The sequence below is a fragment of the Desmodus rotundus genome, chromosome 6, assembly GCF_022682495.2.
Source record: "Desmodus rotundus isolate HL8 chromosome 6, HLdesRot8A.1, whole genome shotgun sequence".
Lineage (NCBI taxonomy): Eukaryota > Metazoa > Chordata > Mammalia > Chiroptera > Phyllostomidae > Desmodus > Desmodus rotundus.
In genome coordinates this window covers 153055814-153080318 of record NC_071392.1, presented here as the reverse complement: position 1 = coordinate 153080318, position 24505 = coordinate 153055814, and the positions used below count along the sequence as shown (strand labels likewise).

Here is a 24505-nt window from a genome sequence, read left to right as displayed (position 1 = left end):
TGACTCTGTCACTAGTTTGCTGTGTGGCCTTGAGAAAGTCAACTAACCTCTCTGGGCATGGATGTCCTCCTATACTTTGTTCTACTATGTCAGTGAAGCCACCTTGGCCTGCTCTGTTTAAGGCTCAATTCCAACTTTAAACCAAACTAAAAACTGCAAGAAGCTTCCATCCCAGAGAAGAGGGTTTTGAGTCTCACCACGTAGAGCTGTTTCCAGATGCTGCCCCATTCCCAAAGTGTCGTTGTCACTTCTTGTGCCAGAGGAATTTCTGCAGGAATTATGTTCTCGACATTTCTATTTAAGGTGGAAGAGAAAATGGTGTGAAATTGAGACCCAGGTGCTAACAAGGCAAAATGCTGGAAAATTTGCATTCAGCGGCAGCTGCTGAGACGGTCCTTGCTGTCCTGAGACTAAACTGCCTCCAACAGCGACACCAATTACATTATGCAAATGCAAGGGACTTCCTTTTTAATGTCCTCCTTTACTGGGGTGGGCCCCTTGAGTTCATTATTCAGGATTAATCTAATTAGTACAGTTCAAAGGCGGTTGCCAATAGAAAGTCTGATTCTCCAAATTTACTAATACCAGCTCAGAATCAGATCTGAGCTCGAAACAATTTGGATTAGGTGATGGAAAGGGTAAACACAAATAAACACTGGCAGGAAAGAGAGGGATCACATCTGCCAAGTCATGTTTTCAAAGCAGACAGGACAGAGACAGCCCATGAGGCATTGAAGGGTGAAGTCTGGTGAAGAATAACAAATACCTTTTTTTTTCAATTGTCACTTCCTTGATATGGATAAAGGATTTAGGAAAAATGCCCTGTTGGAAATAAGATAACATAACTTAGCATAATATACATAATGTAAAATACAACGGAATGGCATATCCCTACAGAAATAACTGACCTCAGGTCTTCATGGTTTTCCCAAAAGCCACTGACTGGTGAAACCCTCAGACTTTAAAGGAATAATCCCAGAGTCAGGAGAGCAGGGGCTGGGTTCTAAATCCCCCGCGTTTAGGTCCAGTTCCCCTCCAGCTCTCCATCAGTTGTTCAAGACCCTGCAATAGCCCTACATGTCAAAGGATGCTCCAGCCCCATGGGAGACACTCATCTTATCACATGGGCAAGAGAGGAGTGCTGGAAAAACTCCTTCTAAGTGAGACAAGGCACTCTGACTGGCCCCTCTCCTGCCCCATTCTGGAAAAGCAGCCACCCTCCACAGTCATGATCAACAGTTGAAAGGTCAGGTCCTAAAGCAACAGTATCCCTGGCTACATGTGAACTAGTTCGATTTGAGACCCCTTTCTCCCTGGATTTATTTCATTGTTCTTTAGAGAGCAGAGTAGGATTATGCGGCCCCACGTATCATGTCAGGAAGGAAGGAAGACGCATCTAATATTATTTGCTCTCTCCATAAGCTTGGCTTGAAGTTACTTGGAAATTCCTCCCTAAATTCAGCCAACAGGCACAGTAAGGACACATCCAGCCGCTGTGCTCCATGCTGCGAGAGGTAAGGAGACGAACAAAGCAGGTGTCTGCTCTCATGAGGACAATGGCGCATCTGGGGTTGGAACAAGGGAACTCTCCCAGGGCGGAGACTGGCCCTGTCCTTTCTCTGTCGTGTTGGAGACCTAGGTGAGGGAATGATGAATGCCCCAACCACTCTAAAGGAAGGCAGTAGAAGATACATTTCAAATAAAAGTGTGCAGTACCATGGGGGCTCAAGGCAGGGAGGACTCAGATGCGCCTGGCATCTCAGGGAGTTTCGGGAGGAGAGAGCTCTGCAGTTGGCCTTAAAGAATGAGTGAAGGAGGAGCTGAGGCCCAATGAGCATCGAGGTGGGGAAGCACAGGGCACAAGGAGGGAGCAGGGGACCAGTGTATTGAGGAACAACACGTGAAGATACCCAGTATCGCCCCATATAAGAACAAATTAATCTTACCTGTAACATTTTGTGCTTTATGAGGTATCCCCTATACCAGTCTGCAAAAAGAAAACAAAGAAACGGGTCTCGCATCTATTTTTACCTCTGTGCCACTGGGTTTTTGCTGTTTCATTTTTTTTGTTTGCTTTTGTTTGTTTTTAACTAGTAAAGAAACGAATGTAAACTGCTTTAAACCCTAGATACAGATCAAAGTCTGGAAGCCCCTGGGCTTCAACGAGCTGTTGAATTGGTGGCCAACATCTCTAAAAAGCATCTAAAAATACAGAAATTTCTCATAAAAATGCAAATCTCCTTTTCAAAAACAAAAAACAAAAAACAGGAGGCCCAGAAGTGGCAGCCAGCACTCCCCCATGGCCATAGTTGGCTGGCAGAGGGGAACAGCTGGTCCCATCAGACAGAGCAGGTGCCTCCAACTCGCCAGCCTCTACCCAGCCCCTTACTTCCTTCCATCACCTGCCCAGGCCCTGTGTCTATGTGCGTTTTCAACCTCTGCCTTAAGGACATAGAAAGGCTAAGTGAGTTGGGCAGACATCCTAAAATAATAGCCCAGTTCTAACAGCTGCAGATGATGTCTAAAATGTGCTTTGCAAAAGTTAATCATTACAAACAGGCAAGTTCATGGATGGGTAAAATGACAGGAATTTTAAAAGACTCTTCTTTTTGCAGGAATATCAAAAATGATACAACTAACACAAATCCAAATTACACAGAGTCCTTGGACAAAACAAACTTCGCAGTGTAGCGAGTATTGATGACTATAATGAGTCCACCGGCCTTTGAAATGATTCAAGCACAGCCAAGAAGTGGCATTTGTCATCCCGGCAAATAAAAAGTGTCTGTCAGGAGCCTCATTAGCAAACCCTCATTACCAGGACGACAGATTGTAGTTGAAATATGTTCTCCACAGGCATGTGAGCAGCCCCCAAACCAACAGCCCAAAAGGCAAAGTCACCCCTCCCGTCATGAGACAGCTTGAGGGGTCAGGTCCTGAAGACAGTTCTAAAGCAACAGGGACCCAAAGTGGCTCCTTTTTTGAGAGTCAGAAAGTGAGAGAAAGGAAAAAAAGGAAGGAGAGATGGAGAACAGAAAGAATACAGGTTGGCGCAAAAGATTCTCAGGTTTGGAATAAAGTCCCATTCTAAGCACTCTTTGTATCTGAAGCCTTGTAATCTTCGCCACAACCATATGCGATAGGAACTGTAATAATTAGCTCATTGTACAGAAGCGTGGTCTACCTGAGGCACAGAGAAGTTAGGTAACTTGCCCAGGGTCATGCAGCTAGTGACAGTGTCAGGACTGGAACCTAAGCAGCCACCATGCTGTGCTTCCTGTTTAATGGAGGAAGAAGCATAGTGGTTGCCTAAGATTTTCATCTTCCCAACAACTGAACCCCCAAAACTACAGTCCCAGTAAGCTGCTTTCCAGCTGAACACTTCCAGAGGCGAAAAACTTGCCACCCCATGAAGCATTGCATTTTATTTTCACACTCCTAATAATTTCTCCATAACTACTGGTAATACTCAGCCACTATAACAAGAGTGCTTATCCTCTCTGAGTGCTTGCTGTGTGCCAGGAACTCTGGTAAAGTTTTTTGTTTTGTTCTTCAAATTATAAATTAATCTTTACAACGATGCTACAAAGTTGGTACTCTTACTGTCTCAGTTCTACACATGAAAATAGAGAGGCACAGAGAGACTGAGAAACTCGCTCAGTCACACAGCTAGTGGGTGATACAACTGAGATCGAAGACCAAGTATCTGACTCCAGAAATGACGCTCTGCAGCGTCACTGCACTCCAACACGTCTTCCCCATGCCACCCACCACACATAAGAGCATTTCTGTAATATTACCAGCTGCCAGTTATTGATCATGTAAACCATACAAAACTGTATGCTAAGTGTTGTACATGCATTTTCTCATGTAGTCCTCCTCTCAGTACTATGTGCTAAGTACTATCATTCCCAGTCTACAGGGGAAGAAATTGAGATTTAAGTCAATTGATCTACTGGGTCAAATCACACAGTCAGGGTTCGAGGGTATGCCTGTGTGGCTGTGAAGCCAATCCTCAAGCTGCTCTGCCACAACGCCCCCCGTGAGCCGAGCACAAATACAGATAACATTTCCTTAGAGCGCAAATAAATCAAGGTCTCTTGGTTGCAATGACCTGAATCCATTTGATGGCCAAGGCCGCCAAAATCCACCCGAAACAGGAAAACAATCAAGGGACAAACGGTCCCTGACCAAAGCTCATGCCCATATCTGCCTCTCCGCCATGGGGCTCGGTCACTTGGGCATACCTTGGAGAGCTCCTAATGCTCACCTCTGAGCACGGAGTCCATCAACTCTCACCCCGATGTGCATTCGGGGTCCCCAAATTCAGGTTCAAATTCAAGTTCAAGGTGAACCAACCTTGACTGTGCAGCTACTATGTACATGGCACTGGGCTAGGGCTTTCAGATGGAAACCACAGCGATCCTTGCTGAGAAGGCCTTACCACCTTCTCCCCTTGCTGGATGACGAGAATGCATCAAGTGCTTCAGGGCTGTCCTTAGGACTTTCGCTGTCATCCCTGCCCCTGCTGGATCATTGGCCTCTGTGAGCTTCTGAAGTCAGTTGCCTAATCTGCTCAACTGTCAGCCAGACCCAGCTGTACTCCAGGAGCCGATGGGGCAGATGACAGCAGTTGGCCCACAGGGCCAAATCCGGGACAGTGGTCGGTGATCAAAAGCAGGCTCAGTGTAGCCCTGCACTTGCCCTATCCCAGGACTCATCCCGGGGCCCGACATGCTCTCCACTTAAATAACAGCAAGGGCTTTTTTGCTGATCCGAACTATGTAATAGCTCTTCTTTTTAAATAGAAAACTCACATAGTTCATCCTGGGGGAAGAGGAGAAAAGGAAATTCTGGACAATTATGAAGTACCAAAATACTCAAATTGTCCTCCCTTCCTATCCCAAATACCAAAATAAAATGTACCTAAATTCTCTAATCCCATAGGAGTTGCAGGTGGCGGGGGTGGGGGGAGAAGGAGAGATTAAAAATATCCCCAAACACCAAAAAAGAATCCATGGCCTAGAAATCCAGTCCTCTCTCTGCCATCTCCCTGGAGGATGATCTTTCGTTACATCACTTAAGCCTCAGTATTTTCATCTGTAAAATGAGGGAAATAACACCTACTATTTTTTAAACAGGATTATGAAGGCAAACATGTCTGGGAAAGGTACAAAATGTCGGAGGGGAAGAAAATACCCCAATGTCAGGATGTAGACAAAAAGATAATAATGGAATAAGGGAAGAGCACACAGGGAGTTTCAACTGCATGTAAAATTTTTGTTTCTTGAAAAAAAAATGTCTGTAGTAAACGTGGGAAATGTTAACATTTGTTCACCTGAGTGGTGAGTACCTGGGTGTATTTTACTTTCCTGGATGATTGGAACATCTAATAATATTAAGGTCAAACAGAAACTAGTACCTGTCAGTGGTTAAGAGTGTGAGTCCTGAAGTCACAGCCTGGATTTGAATAAAGACGTACAACTTATTGTCTGTGTGATCTTAGACAAGTTACTGCATTTCTCTGAGCCTCACTTTCCTTACCTGTAAAATGGTAGTGATAGCACCTGTCTCACAAAACTTATATTCGATAAGCAATTTGGAGTTTGCTCAGTGGCTGGTGGGTGGCAAAGGTTCAAAAGTTAGTGAGTGCCTTTCTTTCTTTCTTTCTTTCTTTTTAATCAATTAGCATCATCAACCAGAGAAGATTGGGTCTATTTTCCATTTTATTTCCAAAGCCTTCAGATTTTGAATATTTTTTTAGTGAAATCATTTTAACGTATTTTCATAATAACAAAGCACATGAGACATGCTTCAGATTTAACATAGTGGAAGCTGACTGATATTGTAGCCCTGTGCTCATTCATGAAAGGACATTTCACCTGCAAATTCCCATCATGGAACAGCTTCACCTAAGGAATTGGAGTCCCTTCACATAGACCTGTCTGTAGAACAGACCTGAACAAAGGACCATCTTCCTACAAAGTGGCACTTTGAAAAGATACCCTGTTAAGTGCTCACGATGTCCCCCTCTTATTCTGAAAGTGAAGAACTTAGACGGATCAAGATCACTCTGGATGTAGTAAGTACGGAAGCTGCTGCTTGGCTCAGGGTATAGCCCACTCTGCAAGAGGTAGCTCTTTGAAGCTGAACCGGAACGAGGCAATGTACATGTTCTGACTTAGCAAGAAGCCTGGGCATTTTTAAGTGAGTAGAGCAAGACTCAGCATCGTATTATCCCGTACACTTGATCATAGACAGAGCGTTGATTTCAGGTTCTTTGCAGGGGTGTCCAGCCCACGGCCCATGAGCCACATACAGCCTAGGAAGGCTATGAAAGCGGCCCAACACAAAATCATAAAATGACTTAGAACCTTTTTTTTTGGCTCATCAGCTCTCATTAGTGTTTGTGTATATAATGTGTGGCCCAAAACAACTCTTCTTCCAATGCGGCCCAGAGATGCCAACAGGTTGGACACCCCTGGTAGTCCCATTTCTAGAAAACAACAAAAGCTATGCCTTACTTTAAAAAAAATAAGACCCCATGTCAGCCTCCTCCTTCACCCCTCCCCCTTGTTTCATTTTACCAGTAAGTGAAATTCAAAAGTTTCTGGGGGACCACTCTGTAGAAATCCCGTTCTCTCCCCACCAAAGTGGGCCCACATGGCTAGGACTGTGTATCAGTAGAGGGAATGTGAATTACCGTGTTTTTCAGACTATAAGACGCACCTAGGTTTTAGAGGAGGTAAATAGGGAAAAACCCCACTCCCCCATCGCTCCCCACCCAGCGAGACAGGTAAGCTACATTCGGACTGTAAGATGCAACCCCATTTTCCTCCCAAATTTTGGGGGGGTGCATCTTATAGTCCGAAAAATACGGTACCGTGTTATTCTAGAGAGAGACTCAGGTAGCAAATAACAGGGTAGAGCAGACATCCCCTCCGAAGGGTTTATAAAGAAGAGTCTGAACAAGCTGGGCCACCCCCGAAGAACATCCTGCTACCAGAGTCGATGCGATCAGGAGAGACAGACAGATCTTTGGCAGGGGCAGTTTTCCCCTGAGGAGGGCATGGTATAGCTCCCTTGTACCCCAGAACACACCCCAGCATGGGGGGGCAGTCCAGGAGATTCACTCAGAGATGTTGGGGGCAGCTGGCATCTCATTCCCCAGATCCATGGCTACTCGTGCAGGGGACTAGCTGATCTTTGGGTTCATTTGATCAGGGAAGACAGAAAATTGGGAAGAGAGAACCTCCAACTCCCACTCCCAGCTTGGTTTAAGCTGGGAAAAGGGAAGGAGGAGGAGAACAATAAACTGGATAGGGAATTGAATTCTTCTTTTGAGATGTCATTAAATATCAGGAAAGATGTCGATCAAATGGGACTGAAGGAAGTGATGGGGGAAAATAACACTGCTTTTATATGTTTCCCCCCAGGAGTCCTGACTGCTCAATGAACATTTACATGTGTTTTCCACATTTAACATAAGGACACGTAATGTTTCTGCTGCCTCTGGGTAGAAGAAGCATCCTGAGAGATGTATTATGGACAAAGCAATGAGCATAAGGAAGCCTAAGGCTTAGCAACACGTATCCTACTAAACTGTTCAATTTTTTATCACAATAAAATATTATCTTCCTAATAACAAGTTAATTGAAATGCATGCGCTCTAGTGAAAGGAAAGTCACTCACGTCTAAGGTTCCAGGTCAGGTTTTTGCTTTCCGCATGTACCAGGCTCAGTGAACTTATTACATGTGCAAGGCGGGGCTAGTCTCACCCACTCCAGGCAAGGAGAGGGCCAGCTTCAGGGTTCCCTGAGCCATATGGTAGAGGCACATACCTTTCAGTTTCAATGTGTCTCTCTATAATAAGGGAAAGGAAGGAATTAACCAACACAGAGCACCTAGGAGACAGGCATGGTGCTAGACAGCTTCTCTACTTTCTCTTATTTTGTCCTCAAAACAAGCCCAGGAGCAAGGTGGTAATAACCCACTTCACAAATGAGAAAACTGAAGCCCATCTACCCAAGATCACTCAGCTAGTGGGTAGTAGAGCAGAGAATAACTTTCTGATTCCAAAGCCCATCCTCTTCCCACTGTTTTAGGTGGCGAGGGGTGGAGACAGGGAGGGGAGATTTTAAAACTATTGAAATATACAAAGAGTAAAATTGAAATATACAAAGAGTAAAATTAAAATAAGTTACTCACATTCTATCACCTAAAATTAATGATTGCTAACATTTGGAGATATGCCCTTTGAATCATCAAGACTATATTATTTTTGTCTGAAATTGACATGTGCCATTATAAAGAATTTAAACTAAACAGAAAAATAGAGATATAAAAACAAAAAGAATTGTGGTGAATCTCACTACCCAGAAAAAGAAAAACACTGTTAATATCATTCCAGTCAACTTTCATTTATATTTAACATTCAAAATGACAGATGGATAGATGAAATATAACTTTTAAATGCTCTTATAAAAATCAGCATATAGTAAAGATACCATGTAAATACAAATTTCAAACTGTTTACAAACTCTGTTTAATAAAAATTTTATTTAATAAAATAAATAAATTTGAATTAATTGAAATGCAAATTTTATTTAATAAAAATTTAAAAATTATTTTAAAATTTATTTATAAAATTTAATTTTAATAAAAATTGTTAAATAAATTTTATTTAATAAAATTTGTATTAAAAAGAAGAAATTAAGTGAAATTGAAGGAAATGTTGAAACTTAAATAAAATGCTTCTCCTTCATAAAAAAATTTCCTAGAAGCTCCTCTAAAATGTAAATAGTTTTGAAAAGCATTGAAAGACTGGAATGGTTTTAGTTTTTTTTATTTACGAGTTTTATTTCTAATTAATACTGACCACCTCTGCTACAAACGTGGCATCACGGAGTTAATCTGCTCTCTTTCACTCCTCTCCCCATGGCACAACTGCATTAGTTGTTTTTAACTGGGCAGTTTCCTAACAGTTACATTCTTGTTGGGAGCCATAAATATTATGACTTTCAATATTAATCTTTATAAATTGATTCATTTGGACTCAATGGTCACCATTATTTCCTTTTCACAGCTTTGCAATTCTTATATTTTAAAATTTAGATTCATCTCTCAATTGACTGGATTTTTTTTTAAAGTAGTATGGACAAAAAAAGGGGGGATTCTATGGAAAGTAATCTCACAGGGTGATCTGATTATAAATTCCTAATTGGGCAGGTCATGGTGGCTATTCACATCCCAGGCATATAAATTTTTACTAAAGGGTTTACTTTTGCCTTAAGCAAGGCCTGTCCATTGTTTCTGGGCACATAGGTTAACATGCCTTTGAAATAAGCTATAACCACCTTCAAGAAGGCACATACCAGTCATCTTGTTAACTATCCTGTAATCCATGACCACCTTGCTTTTTCCCACCTCTCTGCAATCTTCCTAATGTTCCCTCCTTAATTTCACGTGCAGAAAACTAACTGCAAAACTGTTATTCTCCAGAGCATTTGAGATCTTGCTCCCAGCATATGTGGTCAGATTGGCTCAAATAGACTCATACAAATTCTCCACCGGTTTGGACATTTCTTATGCTGACAGGAGGTTACTGTAAGAGGGTTTCATGGCCACACCCAAGTTCTTTTTACTACAGCATTTTGACTAATTTTTGACTAACCCCTTTCACGTTTTTAGTATTTGCAAAGGCACTGTTTTCAATCAGAAACATAGGCAGAGCGCCCCATCTGCAAAGCAGACAACACTAGACCTGATCTCAGAAACCTTAGCTGTCCAAGGTCTTAGGGAAACCTTAGCACTCCATACATTCCAGTGTGAAAACTCTGGGGATGAGTCCCAACAATTTGCATGCTAATTCCTCAGACATATAGAATCATTCTAACAGAATTCTGAACATCCTATTGTCAAAGTATTCATGAACTGGAAATTACTTACTAGATAAGTATGCCTAGCTCCTTCTAAAAAGGTATTATGACTGCTTCTTATAAGAATCCATTAAAATAAGACCAATGAAATAAAATTAAAAGCAAAAAACCAGGTTAGAAGCAAAGATACTAATCCCAAAGACAAATAAAGGTGGCCTGAGTTGGCGGGGCTCCAGGCCGGGCGACCCTCGTGGCTACATGCAACCTGTGCAGTGGGGTACTGCCCTCAAGCTGTGTCTCCAGGGAAACTGCATGAAAAGAAGAGTAAAATAACCTGTGTGAAGTTCAAAATGTAAGACAGGAAGCCTAATTACTGAGGCTTTTGTATTGCCCTGTAGGCATGGGTGGGAGGGAAGAGTGGGGTTATGGGCATGGGGTGGTGGCAAGGGCCACTGGCTGATTGTATGACCCCAGGCCAGTCACTTCTCCTCCCTGAGCCTTGTGTCCTCCCAATGAATGTGAGGTCTCATGGCTGTTTCTCAGCAGTAGTGACCAGTAGCACCTAAAAGACACTGAGGAGAGTTGTCTTGCTGCTTTCATTTTCATTCTTTGTCCTTGGTAGACACCCAGCGTCTGCTTATCTGCCACTGGGCAGAGCTAGATTTGGAGAAGAAAGGGCTGCAGTGTGGGAAGGGGGCAGGATGTTTGGAATCACAGACCTGAGTCTCCAGAAAAGCATTCCCTCTCCCTCCCCCGACCCCAATTTCATTCACTCTGTGTGTAAAAGGTTCTAATACAGCCAGACTGGGCTCTTCAGAGGCCTGGGCACTGAAAAGTACACGGTATCCTCTCATATATAACCCAAAATAACACATACTGAAGCATAAGACCCACGGAAAGAAGGTGAACAAAAGTTCTTATTTTCTCAGTGACTCCTTTAAAGGTGTTTTGACATATCAAATTCTTCCCCCCGCCCCCGCCAAAAACAAGGTTTTGTTTGTTCATTTTGGGGGTGTCTGTGTCCAGGTGTGTGTGCCACGTGCAGCCCTGCAACAGTCTGCAGAGTTAATAGCTAATCCAGCATTGGAGATACTCCTTGTCCCTGTGAGGAGCAACTACTGTATTAATGACAAAGAACTTAGCTCAGAGCCCGGGCCCTCAACGTGGGGAGAACCCAAAGATGGCTAGCTCTGTCAGCACCCTCCTTTCCTCGGCTCTCTGTTTCCACTTGAGGGGGCCTCATAAACAGTAGCTAGCACGCCTGCCTGCTGCTCACTCCCATCCCAGGGCAGGAGGAGGGCCTCTCCTGGGGGATTACCTGGGGACAGGGGCAGGGCACTTAGCCCACTGCGCTTTTCTTTCTCCTTGCTCTGCCCTGCCGGCCATAGGAAGAGCGTGCTCTACGCCCTCCACGAAGCAGGATTACGAACAGCCTCGTGCAGGCGCAGTTGGAAGATTCTGCCTGATTGTGGCCCACACGTGAGCAAGCTCGTTTGGCCCTTACCCCCAGGCCAAGTTCCCATTGTTGTGAATCTCAGGGACATAGGTGATACATATTGACTTCTACCGGCCTGACTCATGAGTCCATTAGCCTTCGTGAAGATTTTAAAAAGAACCTCCTGCCGCCACTGCCACCACCACCACCATAGGTGGACACAGCCCAGTGGCTTCATAAGAAGATGGCACCTCTGTGGGAAGAGATGCCACTTGGCCTAAGACAGGGCACCTAGCTTGGTGAAGGGAGTAAGCACTGTTCCCTGGGACAGGTGCAGGGCCCGGTGCAGCAGTACTCCCGGAATCACAGGTGTAAGTTACTGGGCCCATCAAAACACTAATAATGCCCATTTTCCTTTATAGTGGTATCAATGCTAATAAAGAATTGTATCTAGAAGATATCACAGGCCAAAACTGCCCCATCAAACCACCCAGTCAGGCCTTAAGCATAAACTCCTAAAAGAACAAAGTGTTATTTTCAGTAAATTCTAATTACTAAAATGAGCAAAATATATTTAAGTAGAGTACACAAAGTTGCAGCTTCCAAGAGAAGGCTGGAGGTGCTGGGTAGGTACTGAGGGCACCCCAACCCCATCAGCCAAGGGCCTGGCCTCCAAGGGTCTCCTGGGCCAGGGACTCACCTCCGCAGGTCTCCTGTATTCGTACCGTGTCGCCAATCTGCAGGGACAGCTGGGGGGCTCCACTCCCTTGGAAGTTGTATATGGCTGTGAAACGGAAGAGAGAAGCAACCCAGTGAGACTTCTGGGTATGGAGAATCTCTGCTCCTTCCTGCTCTCCCCGCCTTGAGTTTATCTGATGCCCACGCAGCCCACGTGGTCTAATTAAAACCAACCCACTGCCTCCCACAGGAGTCAGTTCAGGCCCAGCCTAGTCCCTGAAGGCCCCCACTCATTGGCCACACCTGACCTTGCACTCCAGTCTTAGTGATGAGGAGGGTGTTTCTACCATCTCCCATGGGCTGACCTTTTACTGTCCTCCCAGCATGTCCTCAGCACATCTCCACATCCCCCTCTCACAGCGACCTTGTGAGGCACAGACTGTGACCACATTTCACAGACGAGGAAACGGAGGCTCTGAGAGCTTCAACAACTTGGTCGAAGTCGTCAGGCTAGGAAACGACAGGAAAGTCAGCATCTAACCCCCATATTGTCAACCGCTACAGCGGGCTTCTCACTGCTCCCCAGTTGCTCCACCCTGGGGACAACAGCTAAAATGCCAGTCTCTCCACTACTCAAAGGCCACACAACCTCTGTCATCCACAGAAGCCCTCTCTTCCTTCCACCCAGGCCTAACCAACCTTCGTTCCTCTAGCTAAAGATTCCTGTTTCTCAGCCTTCACCAAAGTAAATCCTTCAGAACGGATTCCCTCTTCCTCCATGAGGCCCTCCTTGGCTTACTCAGGCCACACTGATCCCCTTTTGCTAATGGTTGGTAGGGACTCAGAGGAGTATCTAAGATTCAACAGTGTGCTCTGCCCTCGCATGCCTTCACAGTCGGGTCCTGGGGAGCAGTAGTCTATGAACAGAGTTCCCACTGTGCTGTCAGGGCTTTGGCTGATCCCTCAGAACAGGAGATCATGCCATACCATTGCAGTACTCAGGCCCTGCTCAGCATCCCTCGCTAAGTGAGGACCAGGCTGCACTGTTAACCTAGACTGGGGATGCAACCTGTTTGCCAAGGGCTACAGTGAAACCACCAACTTGGAAGTTCTTCAGGAACAACATATATGGTTTGATTTAAGGAAGGACCCTTAGGAGGATGGACAGTATGATCCGATAAGGTAGTCATTGTTCATTTGCACAGCAGATGTTAAGGAAGCGATAGTGATGTGTCAGGCACATGCTAGGCTCTGTTCTTGCTCTTTTGGTGAACACACACATAAATATAAGGTCACAAATATGGTACCTGTCATGGAGCCTGGTAGAGAGTAGCAGAGCGCATTGACTTGCACTGGGGTAGTTAGGAAAGGCCTCCCTGATATGATATATGTAAGATTTAAACAAGTCAGCTATGGAGACAGTGAGGGGAAGGGCATTTCAGGAAGAGGGAACATCATGTGCAAAGGCTCTGAGGAAGGGAGGAACTTGTATTCAGAGAACATAAAGACAATTACTGTGCATAAAGTAGGACGGGGGGGAGGTGACACAAGACATAGATGATGCTGGAAAGGCAGGGAGCAGGTCATGCAGAGCTCATGATGAATTTGGGCTTTATTCCAAAAGAATGGGAAACTGGAGTGATTTTATTTACGGGATAATAGCTTTATTGAAAGATAACTTGCCCATCGTAAGCATATAATTTAATTATTTATTCGCAGAGTTGTGTAACCATCACCATGGTTAATTTTAGAACACTCTCATCATCCAAAAATATCTGCCCAGCCCCAAGTGCCGGGTCCTCCGAGGAAGCAATTAAAAAAAAAAAACTCACAAAAACTGTCAGAATCAATTTTATCATAACTCTGGAAAATAGGTAAAAGTGTACAGCAACCAAGCAAGTAGTTAATCAAGAAAGAAGCAACTGAAACCAGGTAAAGTTTTTAATATTTTGATTTATCCATGTCCATCCTCTATTCCACATCTCGGTGGCAGTCTTAAAGATGGTATCCCATGTCCCTGGTTTGGGTTCCTGGGGTTGTAGGAAGTAGAGTGACCCATGTCCCAAGAAAATGTAGCTGTCTATTTTGACCTACTTGTGGGCTCCCTGAAGGGCTAAAGCAGTGAGCCTGCCTCTATGTCCCTGACTTGGGACTCTTTTAGGGCAGAAAAGCAGCTATGCAAATGTGTTTTTAAACACATTGAAAAGCAAAAGAACTACCTGCTTTTACAAGGGGCAAAGAGTGTAAGTTGGGCAAACGATAAGCCTGGGAGGAAAGGTTTAGGAGCAAAATGCTTTAGGGAAAAAGAGCTTTGAAGAACACCTAGACATACCAATGCCAGGGGATCTAGAGGCCATGCACAGGGTTGGATGCATGATGAGAAAGAATGTAAAAAAAAGCTCTAAACTCTCAGCTCTGGTTGACCTTCAAGCTCCATGCAGTTAGGAGATGCAGGCTAAGACAGAGCTATGAACGGCCTGGCTGGGCCTTGAAGGTGTGTCCCAATGCACATGCAGAGTCCAGCTAGAAAGACCAGATTTTTTTTCTTTCAATTACAGGAATTTAGAGACTTCAGTGACCACATACAACATATAATACTTATGAAAAGTCACAAAATAAATGACTACAACTTCTAATTGAGCGGTGACAACAAGCCCTGGCAAGAGAGGTGCAACTGACGTCCAAGTTAGCAATTACAATACTCAAGGTATCTGATTTTTAACACAAAATTACAGAGCATGTAAAGAAGCAAAAAAGTATGTCCCGTTCACAGGAAAAATAAATAAATCAATTACTAGAAACGGTCCCTGATGAAGGACAGACATTCTTAGACTTACACAACAGGCTTTAAATGAATTGTCCTAAATATGCTCAAATAGCTAAAGGAAACTATGGCCAAAAAAACCCCTAAAGGAAATCAGATAATGTCTCCAACAATAAAGAATATCTTTAAAGAGACAGAAATGACAGAAATGAATCAAATAGAAATTCTGGAGCCAAAGCGTACAATAACAAATGTGAAAAATTCATTACAGACATTCAACACTACACATGAGCCAGCAGAAGAAAGAATCCATGACCTTGGAAATATGTCCCTTGAGATTAGCCAGACTGAGGATCAGAAAGGACAAAGAATAAAGAAAAATGAGCAGAGCCTAAGTGGCCCATGGAACACTATCAAACACACCAATATTCATATAATGGGAGTTTCATAAAAAGAGGAGGGAGAGAAAAACAGGCCAAAAGAATATTTGGAGAAAAAATAGCCATAAATTTCAATTTGATGGAATAAATGAATATACACACTCAAGAGTTTCAATGAAATGCAAGCAGGATAAACTAAAGACATGCACACTGAGATATAATAGTTAAATTGTAAAAAACACCCCCTGGCTGTTGTGGCTCAGTGGATTGAGTGCCTGCCTGATAACCAAAGGGTCACCAGTTTGATTCCCAGTCAGGGCACAAGCCTGGGTTGCAGGCCAGGTCCCCAGTAGGGGGCACTCAAGAGGCAACCACACATTGATGTTTCTCTCCCTCTCTTTCTCCCTTTCTTCCCCCTCTCTAAAAAATAAATAAATAAAACCTTTTAAAAAATAGTTAAGTTGTCAAAAACAAAAAACAAAGATAGATTCTTAAAAATAGCAAGAAAGAAGCAATTCATCATGTAGTGGAATAACATATTTATAATGCTAAAAGAAAATAAAACTGTCAACCAAGAATTCTATATCCTTCAAAAATGAGGGAGAAATTGAGATAATAAAAAATGGGGAGTTCATCACTAATCGATAATTAAAAAAACAAATGCATGAGACATTAATTATAAATCTATAACAATGTAAATACACTGTATAATGCTGTGAGAACAATAAAAAAAAGGGGAGAGATAGGCTTGTACAGAAGCAGATATTTTGTATATTATTGAAACTAAATTGATATTATCTCAAACTATATTGTTATAAATGTAAGATGTTAATTGTAAACCCCAGGTTAATCATTAGGAAGATAACTAAAAATATAGAGAAAAGTAAATGAGAAGGGAATCAAAAGAGTAAAAAAAAAAATCAGTTAAACACAAAAGAAGGAGAGATGAAGAATTGAGAAACAAACAAATGTAAGACGTGTGTGTGTGTATGGTAGCAAAATGGAAGAAGTCATTCCCTACCGATATTACTTCAAATGTAAATGGATTAAACCCTCCTGTCAAAAGTCAGCGGTTGACAGAAAGAATTAAAAAACAAACAAAAACCACCAGAAACCAACTGTATATTATATGCAAGAGATTCACTTTAGATCCAAAGACAAAAGTAGGGTCAAAATGAAAGAATGAAAAAAAAAATAATAATGAAAAGAGAGCTGTGTCAGTGTACTAATATTAAACAAGAGTCTCTAAGTAAAAAAAAAAAAATATTACAAGAGAAAAAGAAGGACATTATATATTGACAAAAAGCCAATATACCACTGAGATGTAGCAATTGTAGGCATACACATACCTAATAACAGAACACTAAAATATATGAAGCAAACATTGACACAATTGAAGGGAGAGAGCGACAGTTCAACAATAATAACCGAAAACTTCAATACTCCATTACTAGTAATGGATACAGTAGCTAGGCACAAAAATCAATAAGGAAAGAGAGATCAATACAATTAATAAGGAGACCTGATACATATGCAGTGCACTGCATCTTACAATAGCAGAATATACAGCCTTCTCAAGTGCACAAGGAACATTCTTCCAATAGACCATATGTTAGGCCACAAAACAAGTCTTAAGAAATTGAAAAAGAATGAAATCACATAAGGCATCTTTTCTAACCCCAAAGGAATAAAGCTAGAAATGAATACTAGAAAGACAACCAGAAGATTCATAAACATTTGAAAAGTAAATGACATACTCTTAATTAAACAACCAGTAGGTCAAAAAAGAACTCACAAGGGAAATTAGAGAACATCTTGAAACACACCCTACTAAAACGTACGGATTCAGCAAAAGCAGCGATCACATCAGGGAAGAGGCCTTGGAGAAGAGATGTGATCGGAACCCTCCTCAGACTTAAACAAGAGGCATTAACAATGGCGCTTCCCTGTGTCATAGGCCTGCTCTCAGCGGCCCTTTCACGTTGTCAATCACAACTGTTCCATGAGGTAGGTACTATCCCCATTTTACAGATGAGAAAACTGAGGCTCAGAGGGTTTGAGTGGCTTGCCCAAGATCCCCCTTACCCGCCTGGTGGTAGATCACAGAGCCAGGACCCAAACCCAGCCCTGTGCTTTGTTCATTCTCTGTACCCATTGCTTCCCTACGGCACCTAGATGGCAGGTGTTCAGGTAGGTGTTCACTAGATCCTGCTTCCTGCTTCAGTCGTGCCACGTTCTCTGAGCTGCATTCTCTGAGGGAAAAGGAAGAAACTTGCAGGCTACTTGGTTCAAAGACCTGTACAAATATGCTCTTTCACGAACTAGTGTTGTGAGCATTCCCAGGGATGAAAAGTTTCAATCCCGAGAGATGATAAAGATTGGGAGTTAAGAGCCAGTGTCTCTGAAGTCAGACAGATGTGGTTCTTGAGCCCAGTTCTGCTATTCGCCAGCTCTGACCTCAGGCCCGCAGCCACAGTGTGTGATTGTACAGGCTTTGTCTTGCGTAAGGCCCCCCAGCTAAGAGAGCCCCGGGGGCTGCCACCTGACCAGCAATCTGCTTGCCAAGGCCTGTGCCCTACCCTGATGATACATTGCCCACCAGGGGGGTGGTGTCTTTTGGTAATCCACACAAGGCCAGTGGCAGCCTGCCTGAGCAGCATCTTCACCTCCCTGAGCCTCAGTTTCCCTAACTACAGAATGGTGGAGATGAGAGTCCCTACCTTACAGGGTTCCTAGGGAACAGCTGAGCTTAACACACACAAAGGGCCTGACTCGGTGTCTGGCCATAGTTAGTGCTCCATAAACAATGGTCACTTTTCTTTTTATTAGCCTGCTAAAACCTCCCAAAGTATTGCTATCCATTCATAATTCTTCCTTACATCGCCTTTAAATTCGCTTCCCTGCAGTTTGCCACCAATGGCATTGTGGGTCAACACTGAATGAAATAAATCCTTCGTCCGAAAGAGAACCTTCACAGGGCCCTGGGGGACTCAGAATTCACTTCTCCTGCATACACATGGTCTGTTTCTTCATTCCCTCCACACTTGGCCTGATTTTAAACCCTGTCCTCACCAAGGCTGCTGGCGACTGGTCATGCTCCAGATTGCTGGTGCCCTAAGTCTATGGACTGTCCACTCCCCGCTTCCTCAAGCCCCAGAGGTCTGGATGAGGACTGAGGACTTGCCTGCCACAAAGCTGGGCAGGGCCACAGAGGCAGCTGAGGTTTCCAACAGAAGAAAACCATCCATAATATGTGTTTGCTTCTGGAGCACTAGCAAACTGGGCCTGTCCGTAAGATATCTAGAGGGCAAGACTGTTCTGCTCCCTGTCTCATCTCTGGCTTTCCCTTGGAATCTCCCTCACTCTCTGCTCAGCTCTGTGAGGTGAAAGGGTTCCAATCAATCAGCTTAAGATGTCTTGAACACGTCTTGAAACTTAGTATTCAACGTGAAGGTCTATATTCATTCCAAGGACTCATATCTTATAAAATCAGAAGTAACTGCCATTGCCGTTTGATTTATAAATGTGTTTCTATTTGTGTAAGGGCCTCTCTTCTCAATGCTCCATTTGGGGAAAAGTAGACATGACTGACAAAGGAAGTGGCTTTGCAAAGCAATACCCAATTCTGTTAAGTTTTCTAAATGACTAACAGGAAACTTTGAACCAGGATGCCATTCTTTGCTGAAGTTTGATCGTTTATTTGTGATCCCCTCTTGAGTTGTTTCTGACCAGTGTAAGAATAGGTCATCTTCTTCCCCATTCCTTGCAGGCCTAACTGCTCTTAACTTTTGAGTGAGGGATGAAAAGGGAAGAAAAACATGAGGAAGATATAGGACAGAGAATACATAAAAATTGCTCAAATCATAACCTGCCCCGCCCCAGCCCTGGCCACCCACGGAAGACAGACAAGTGGGGAAAAGGACTCCCACAGACACCCCTCCCAGCTTCCCCTTTTATGCAAGGTCTCTAGCCCTGGAGAATTTGACCTATATCAAAACACTGCACTACTCAGGAACCGAGGCAGCAGCCGGTTACTGACAAGCCCACCCAGATCAAAATATGAATGCTTATGGCAAAGGACCAAAAGGGTATTTCAAGTACCAGGGCCACTTGGAGTCATAGAACCCAATGAGAACTCTCATGTTGGAAATCTTGCGTTGACAAGCCAGTGGGAGTAGCTACTTGGAGGCAGGTGGGACTTCCCTCAATCCTGGGAATTGGATCCACTTATTAGCCTCCAATGCTACTTAACATATGGAAGTACCCTGCTCACCAGAAACCCAAATCCAGATCGAAGTAAGCACCATTGTTACATCACAGGCCTCATAGAAACAACTAGGGTGGGGTCTTTGTGCTTCCGGCAATGTTAGGAGATAAGTACAATGTCTCCTTGGGATGTAAAGATGCCTCAGGAAACTGAGACACAAGGAAGGTAAACAACTCATCTATCAGATAGGTAGAAAGATAGGCAGAGAGATAAGAGTGTTTCAGAAGTCTGGATTCTAACCTCTGTATACACTTCTCCTCCAAAATGGTAAACAGATTTGCTGAGCACATACCGTATACCAAGCACATGATTTTTCAATAGACGTTCACTTCAGCACCTACTGTGTGCTGGGTACTGCTCTGGTTACTGGGGTTACAGTGACAGATAAGACAGACAAAATCCCTAGTATCTTTCTCAAATGAGCTCATTCAATCTTCACGGTAACCCTCCAAGGTATTGCCCTCCATGTAAAACACATGAGAAGCTCAGTGATTAAGAGGTAAGAGTGGATTCAATCCTAAAATGGTGTCCAAAGTCCTTGCTGCCCTGACCAGCTGCTTGCTGATGTCACAACTCAGTGTGTGTGTGTGTGTGTGTGTGTGTAGAGACAGGGTCTGACACAAACAACACCCCTTTTTTATTACAAAACCTTTTACTACAAAATCATAAACATGTACTACAAAATCATAAACATGTTAATTCTGTTACATAACAATATCACACTCAAGCACAGCATATGACATTTTAGGTGAGATGTTCAAATTAAAACTATAAATGATTATACCCATAGTATAACCCTACAAACCACACTCAAGCAGGCCTTACTCCTGCCGGACCCTCTGTGTGTGTGTGTGTGTGTGTGTGTGTACATTTATGCTGGACTTGCTCATTTCCTGTCTTCTCCAGCCTCAGTGAGGCTGGAGACTGAGTCTGCCTGGCTAAGCACTGAGTTCCCAGTGCTGAGAACAGTACCTGGTCCACAGTAGAAGTTCTATCATGATCTACTGAGCTTTAACAAACACTTGTTGAACTAAATGGATACAAACATGGAGGGTAGGTGTGTTCCTTCTTCTGGCTCTTTCTTGCATTTCCTGAGTTTCCTTCAAGAGATTTTGACCCAGCTTGGCTGACAGTTGTAACTGCAGCCAGCAAGTGCCCTGGACGCTTCAGGATGGATTCGTACCTCATCTGGGCCCCTGCCATTTGCTGATATGTTGGAAAATGAAAGCTTCAGCGAACACCAAGAGTTTGGGCAAGGAACTGTATAAGAGGAACAAAACAATAATAGAGAAAAAGAATGTAATTGGCTGAAGTCACTCTTCTAGTCCCTGAGGTGGGCTTTGGAGGGTCTCCACTCCAGGGGGGAATAGAACTGGCCAGCAGGTCCACTTGGGATTCACATGAAACACGTTCATTGAACTGTACAAGCAGTCTGCCTGAAGTCTCTGGACAGGGTGGCCACAGCCTCAGCACCGTGGCAACATCCTGGCCTTGCACCGGGGAGGGTGAATGAGATGACTCAGCTAAAGCTTTGGGCAGCAAGGCCAGAGCTCAAAAGTGGTGCAAGTCAGCAGTGAATGAGGCAGGAGAATCACAGCCATAGGAAACCAAGGAGGAGGTGGTGTTCCTCCACCAACCAGGAGAGGACAGAGAAATTACAACCTCTACTGAGCACTCTAAGGACCAGCCTATTCCAAGGGCTCAACCCACAGTCACGTACTTCATCCTCGTCCCAATTCTTGTGGTGGGTACAACTGTTAGGTGCTCCATTTTACAGATGAGGACACTGAGGTACTATAAGACCAAGTGAGGAGCCTGGGTCACACAGCTAGGAAGGAGCTGAGCCAGGATTTCACCCCAGACAGGCTGGCTCCAGAGCACATTCCCTCAGTCTGTTGCACCATCATCCTGCGACTCACTAATGGGTATGTACTTAGCACCTGCTCTCTGCCAGGTGCTTACGGGACCCACACAATAACCTTATGGGTTACATGTCACTGTGCTCAGTTTCCATTGGGCCAAAGTGGCATTCCCAGCCAACAAGAGGAAAGCTGGAATTCCCAGGAGTTCTCTAAAACAGTGATTCTCAACTAGGGACAATTTTCGCCCCAAGGGAACATCTGTCAATGTCTAGAGTCATTTTGGCTGTCACAACCTGGGGGTTGGGGGACTGGAAGAGGTCCTAGCACGCAGCTGGTAGAGGTCAGGGATGCTGATTAACACCCTGCAGCGCACAGGACAGCCCATAACAAAGAATCATCTGGCCCCAAGTGTCAATAAAGTTAAGGTTGGCAAGTCCTGCTCTAAAACATCCTGCTGAGACTCACCATCTCCTTTCCATACTCCTATAGGCACACACACATGCACACATGCACAAATGTGTGCACACACTCTGCTGCGTTCACACACTCACACACTAGAGCTGGAAGAGAGGCTTTGTGATGAAATCCACACCCAGCCTTTGGTCCCAGGAGTGCCTGGTACTCTGCCAGGCCTGCACGTTAGAGGAGCAGGGTGAGAGCGAATGGCCCCTGCTCTCCTGGAGCTTTTGTGCAGTCTGGCTAAAGAGACAAAATGAGCACACAAGAAACAAGAAGCTGTCTTCAAGACAATGGCTATGCTGTAGGCCACAGCAGCTGTGGGCTCTCAGAGGAAAGAAATCAAGAGAGGCCTCATAAAGGAAGTGAGGCTGGAGGGAGAGGGCGGGGAGAGGGAGTGCAAGGGGAAGAACTAAAGTGAGAGCCCCAAAGAGGTGGGTGGGGAGGGGAGGGCAGGGAGGGGAGGGAGGGGGGAGAGGAAATTAGCTTGGTGTATGCACAGACTCAGTGAGGGAGAACAGAACCATCTGAATGGAGTCCCGGGGTGAGAACTCTGGGGCTTGATGCAGTGGCCAACTACAGGGGGCCAGGTGTTTGGAGAAGAGCTCAAGAACATCCCATACATGGCTGTGCTGCTCTCATGGGACCTCCTCCAGACAGGGGATGAGGTAGCGGCGAGGATATGAAGGCAAGATGGGGAAACTCTGTCCATCGGAACCTACGTGGCACCAAAAGGTGAAAAACCTCCAATCCCTGCCCCTTTCCATCCCCGCACCCCCTGCCCACTCATCCACCTACTCATTTATCTATCCACCCACCCATGCACACACCATCCATCCATCTACACATCAATCCATTCATTTATCCATCCACCCACCCACTCATCCACCCATCATCCAATCAACAGCTACTAAATAAGCTCCTGCTTTCTGCAAGGCATTCTGTGCTGGAAAAGAGCAAGAAACACAGTACTGCTGCCATGGAGTTTCCATTCTATGCAGAAGCCAGGTAATTCCATACAGGGCTGCAGTGGAATATGTTGGGGTGATGGCAGGGGCCATAGGAACACGAAGCAAGAGGTGCACCCACCCCCAACCTATGAAACGGGGACATTAGTATGAATAATGGTGGTGTTCTTGGCTGCCTCAGGCAAAAAGAAAGAAATTCCTACAGGACTGTAAACTTCCTGAGGGCAGAGCATGTGCCTTTTTCAATTTGGGGCCCCAATACTCAGCTCAGGACCATCACTTAACCCAGGCTTATTGAACCTAATTGATCCAAATAGACTATAAAAATGTCTTTCGTATTCTTGGAAGCTCCTAGCTCCACCCCTGACTCCCCTCTTTCTTTCATGCCCACATCCAATCCAGGATGAAAACCCCATTTGCTCCACCTACAGCACGCGCATCCAGAATCTCGACACATCTGACCCCTTCCACTGCCTCCAGCCCCCCAGACGTGGCCCACCACCAACTCTTGCCCGGTTGCTATGGCAGCTGTCTTACTAGCCTCCCTGCTTCCATATCTTTTTTTCAGATTTTATTTATTTATTTTCAGAAAGAGGGGAAAAGAGAGAGAGAAAGAGGGAAACTTCAATGTGAGAGAGAAACATGGATCGGTTGTCTCAAGCACCCTGACCAGGACCAAACCTGCAACCCAGGCAGGTGCCTTGACTGAGAATCAAACCAGACTTTTCACTTTGCGGGACAACGCCCAACCAACCAAGCCATACCAGTCAGGGCTCCCTGCTTCCACATTTAATTTCCCTCTACTTATGCACCATAAAACTGCTAGAATGATTCTTTGAAAACAAAACAGAACATTCTACAATTCCACGAAACACTAAAATGCTCCACCCGTTCCATTCAGAGTAAAAACCAAAGTCGTTACAGCATGACCCAGGTGCTACTCAGCCCACCCTCCCCTTGGAGAGCCATTTCCCACCATTGTGCCCTTGCTCGCTCTCCTCCAGCCACACCGGCCTCCCACACATCAGAGGGGCTCCCTCCTCAGGACCTCGGTGTTAACTTTTTATTCTACCTGAACGCTTTTTCCTGAAAAAACTCCCTTGCTGCCTCCACCAACGAGGTAAGCAGCAAAATCCCAGTTTCTAGGCAACCCTCCAGGGTTCAGCTGGCACCAGGTATGTTCCTTTTCCATAGCCCAACATGCCAGTCACAACATCTTGGGCCTGGCATTGCCCCCACTGAATCCAGCCCAACAAATGCCTGCTGAGCATCGCCTCTGCTCAGACCCTGCGTGGCATCCTGGGGCACATATGCAAGTCACAAGTTCCACCTAGTTTAGACTCCGACCCAAAGGATCATGTGTCGTCAGCGGAATACTTAGTGCCCTGGAGCAATGCCTAGAGAGGGGCCTGGGGAAGTGCCCACATTGTTAGTCATACTTCCCCGCATCCCCAGCTTCAGTGACTGAGGCTTCAAACAATGCAGACGCTGACAGTGTCCTAGTGGGGTCAGAAGGGCAAGGGATGACTTTCTCCAAGGAGAACAAAATACTGAGTAAGACTTGAGAAGCTCACGGAATCAGCTGACTGCTTTTCAACTCGCACCAATTAAAGGAATTGGGAAGAAAGGAGAAAGCTCCTATTAAAAGGAACATTTGTGGTGTCTCTACCCATATCCCTCTGGAGTTGGCAGGCGATAAACATTATCATTCCGTTTGCAGAACATTTGCTGCGAAACACAGACTGTGGTACCCATGTGTAATTAAGTATTAAATTAATGGCCTGTAAGCCTTAAAAAAAAAACAAAAACAACACATG

General features: G+C 44.6%; 1 protein-coding gene across 1 annotated transcript in view; it reads right to left on the bottom strand.

Annotated features, from left to right (window-relative positions):
* Positions 1-24505, bottom strand: part of DOCK2 (dedicator of cytokinesis 2) — a 355926-nt gene that overhangs the window by 324064 nt on the left and 7357 nt on the right. Inside the window, exons 2-5 of the mRNA XM_024576730.3 lie at positions 12014-12097; positions 1947-1987; positions 767-822; positions 198-294 (exon numbers count right to left, since the gene is read on the bottom strand). Coding sequence (XP_024432498.2) covers positions 198-294; positions 767-822; positions 1947-1987; positions 12014-12097 — 278 coding nt within the window. The remainder of the gene's footprint in view (positions 1-197; positions 295-766; positions 823-1946; positions 1988-12013; positions 12098-24505) is intronic.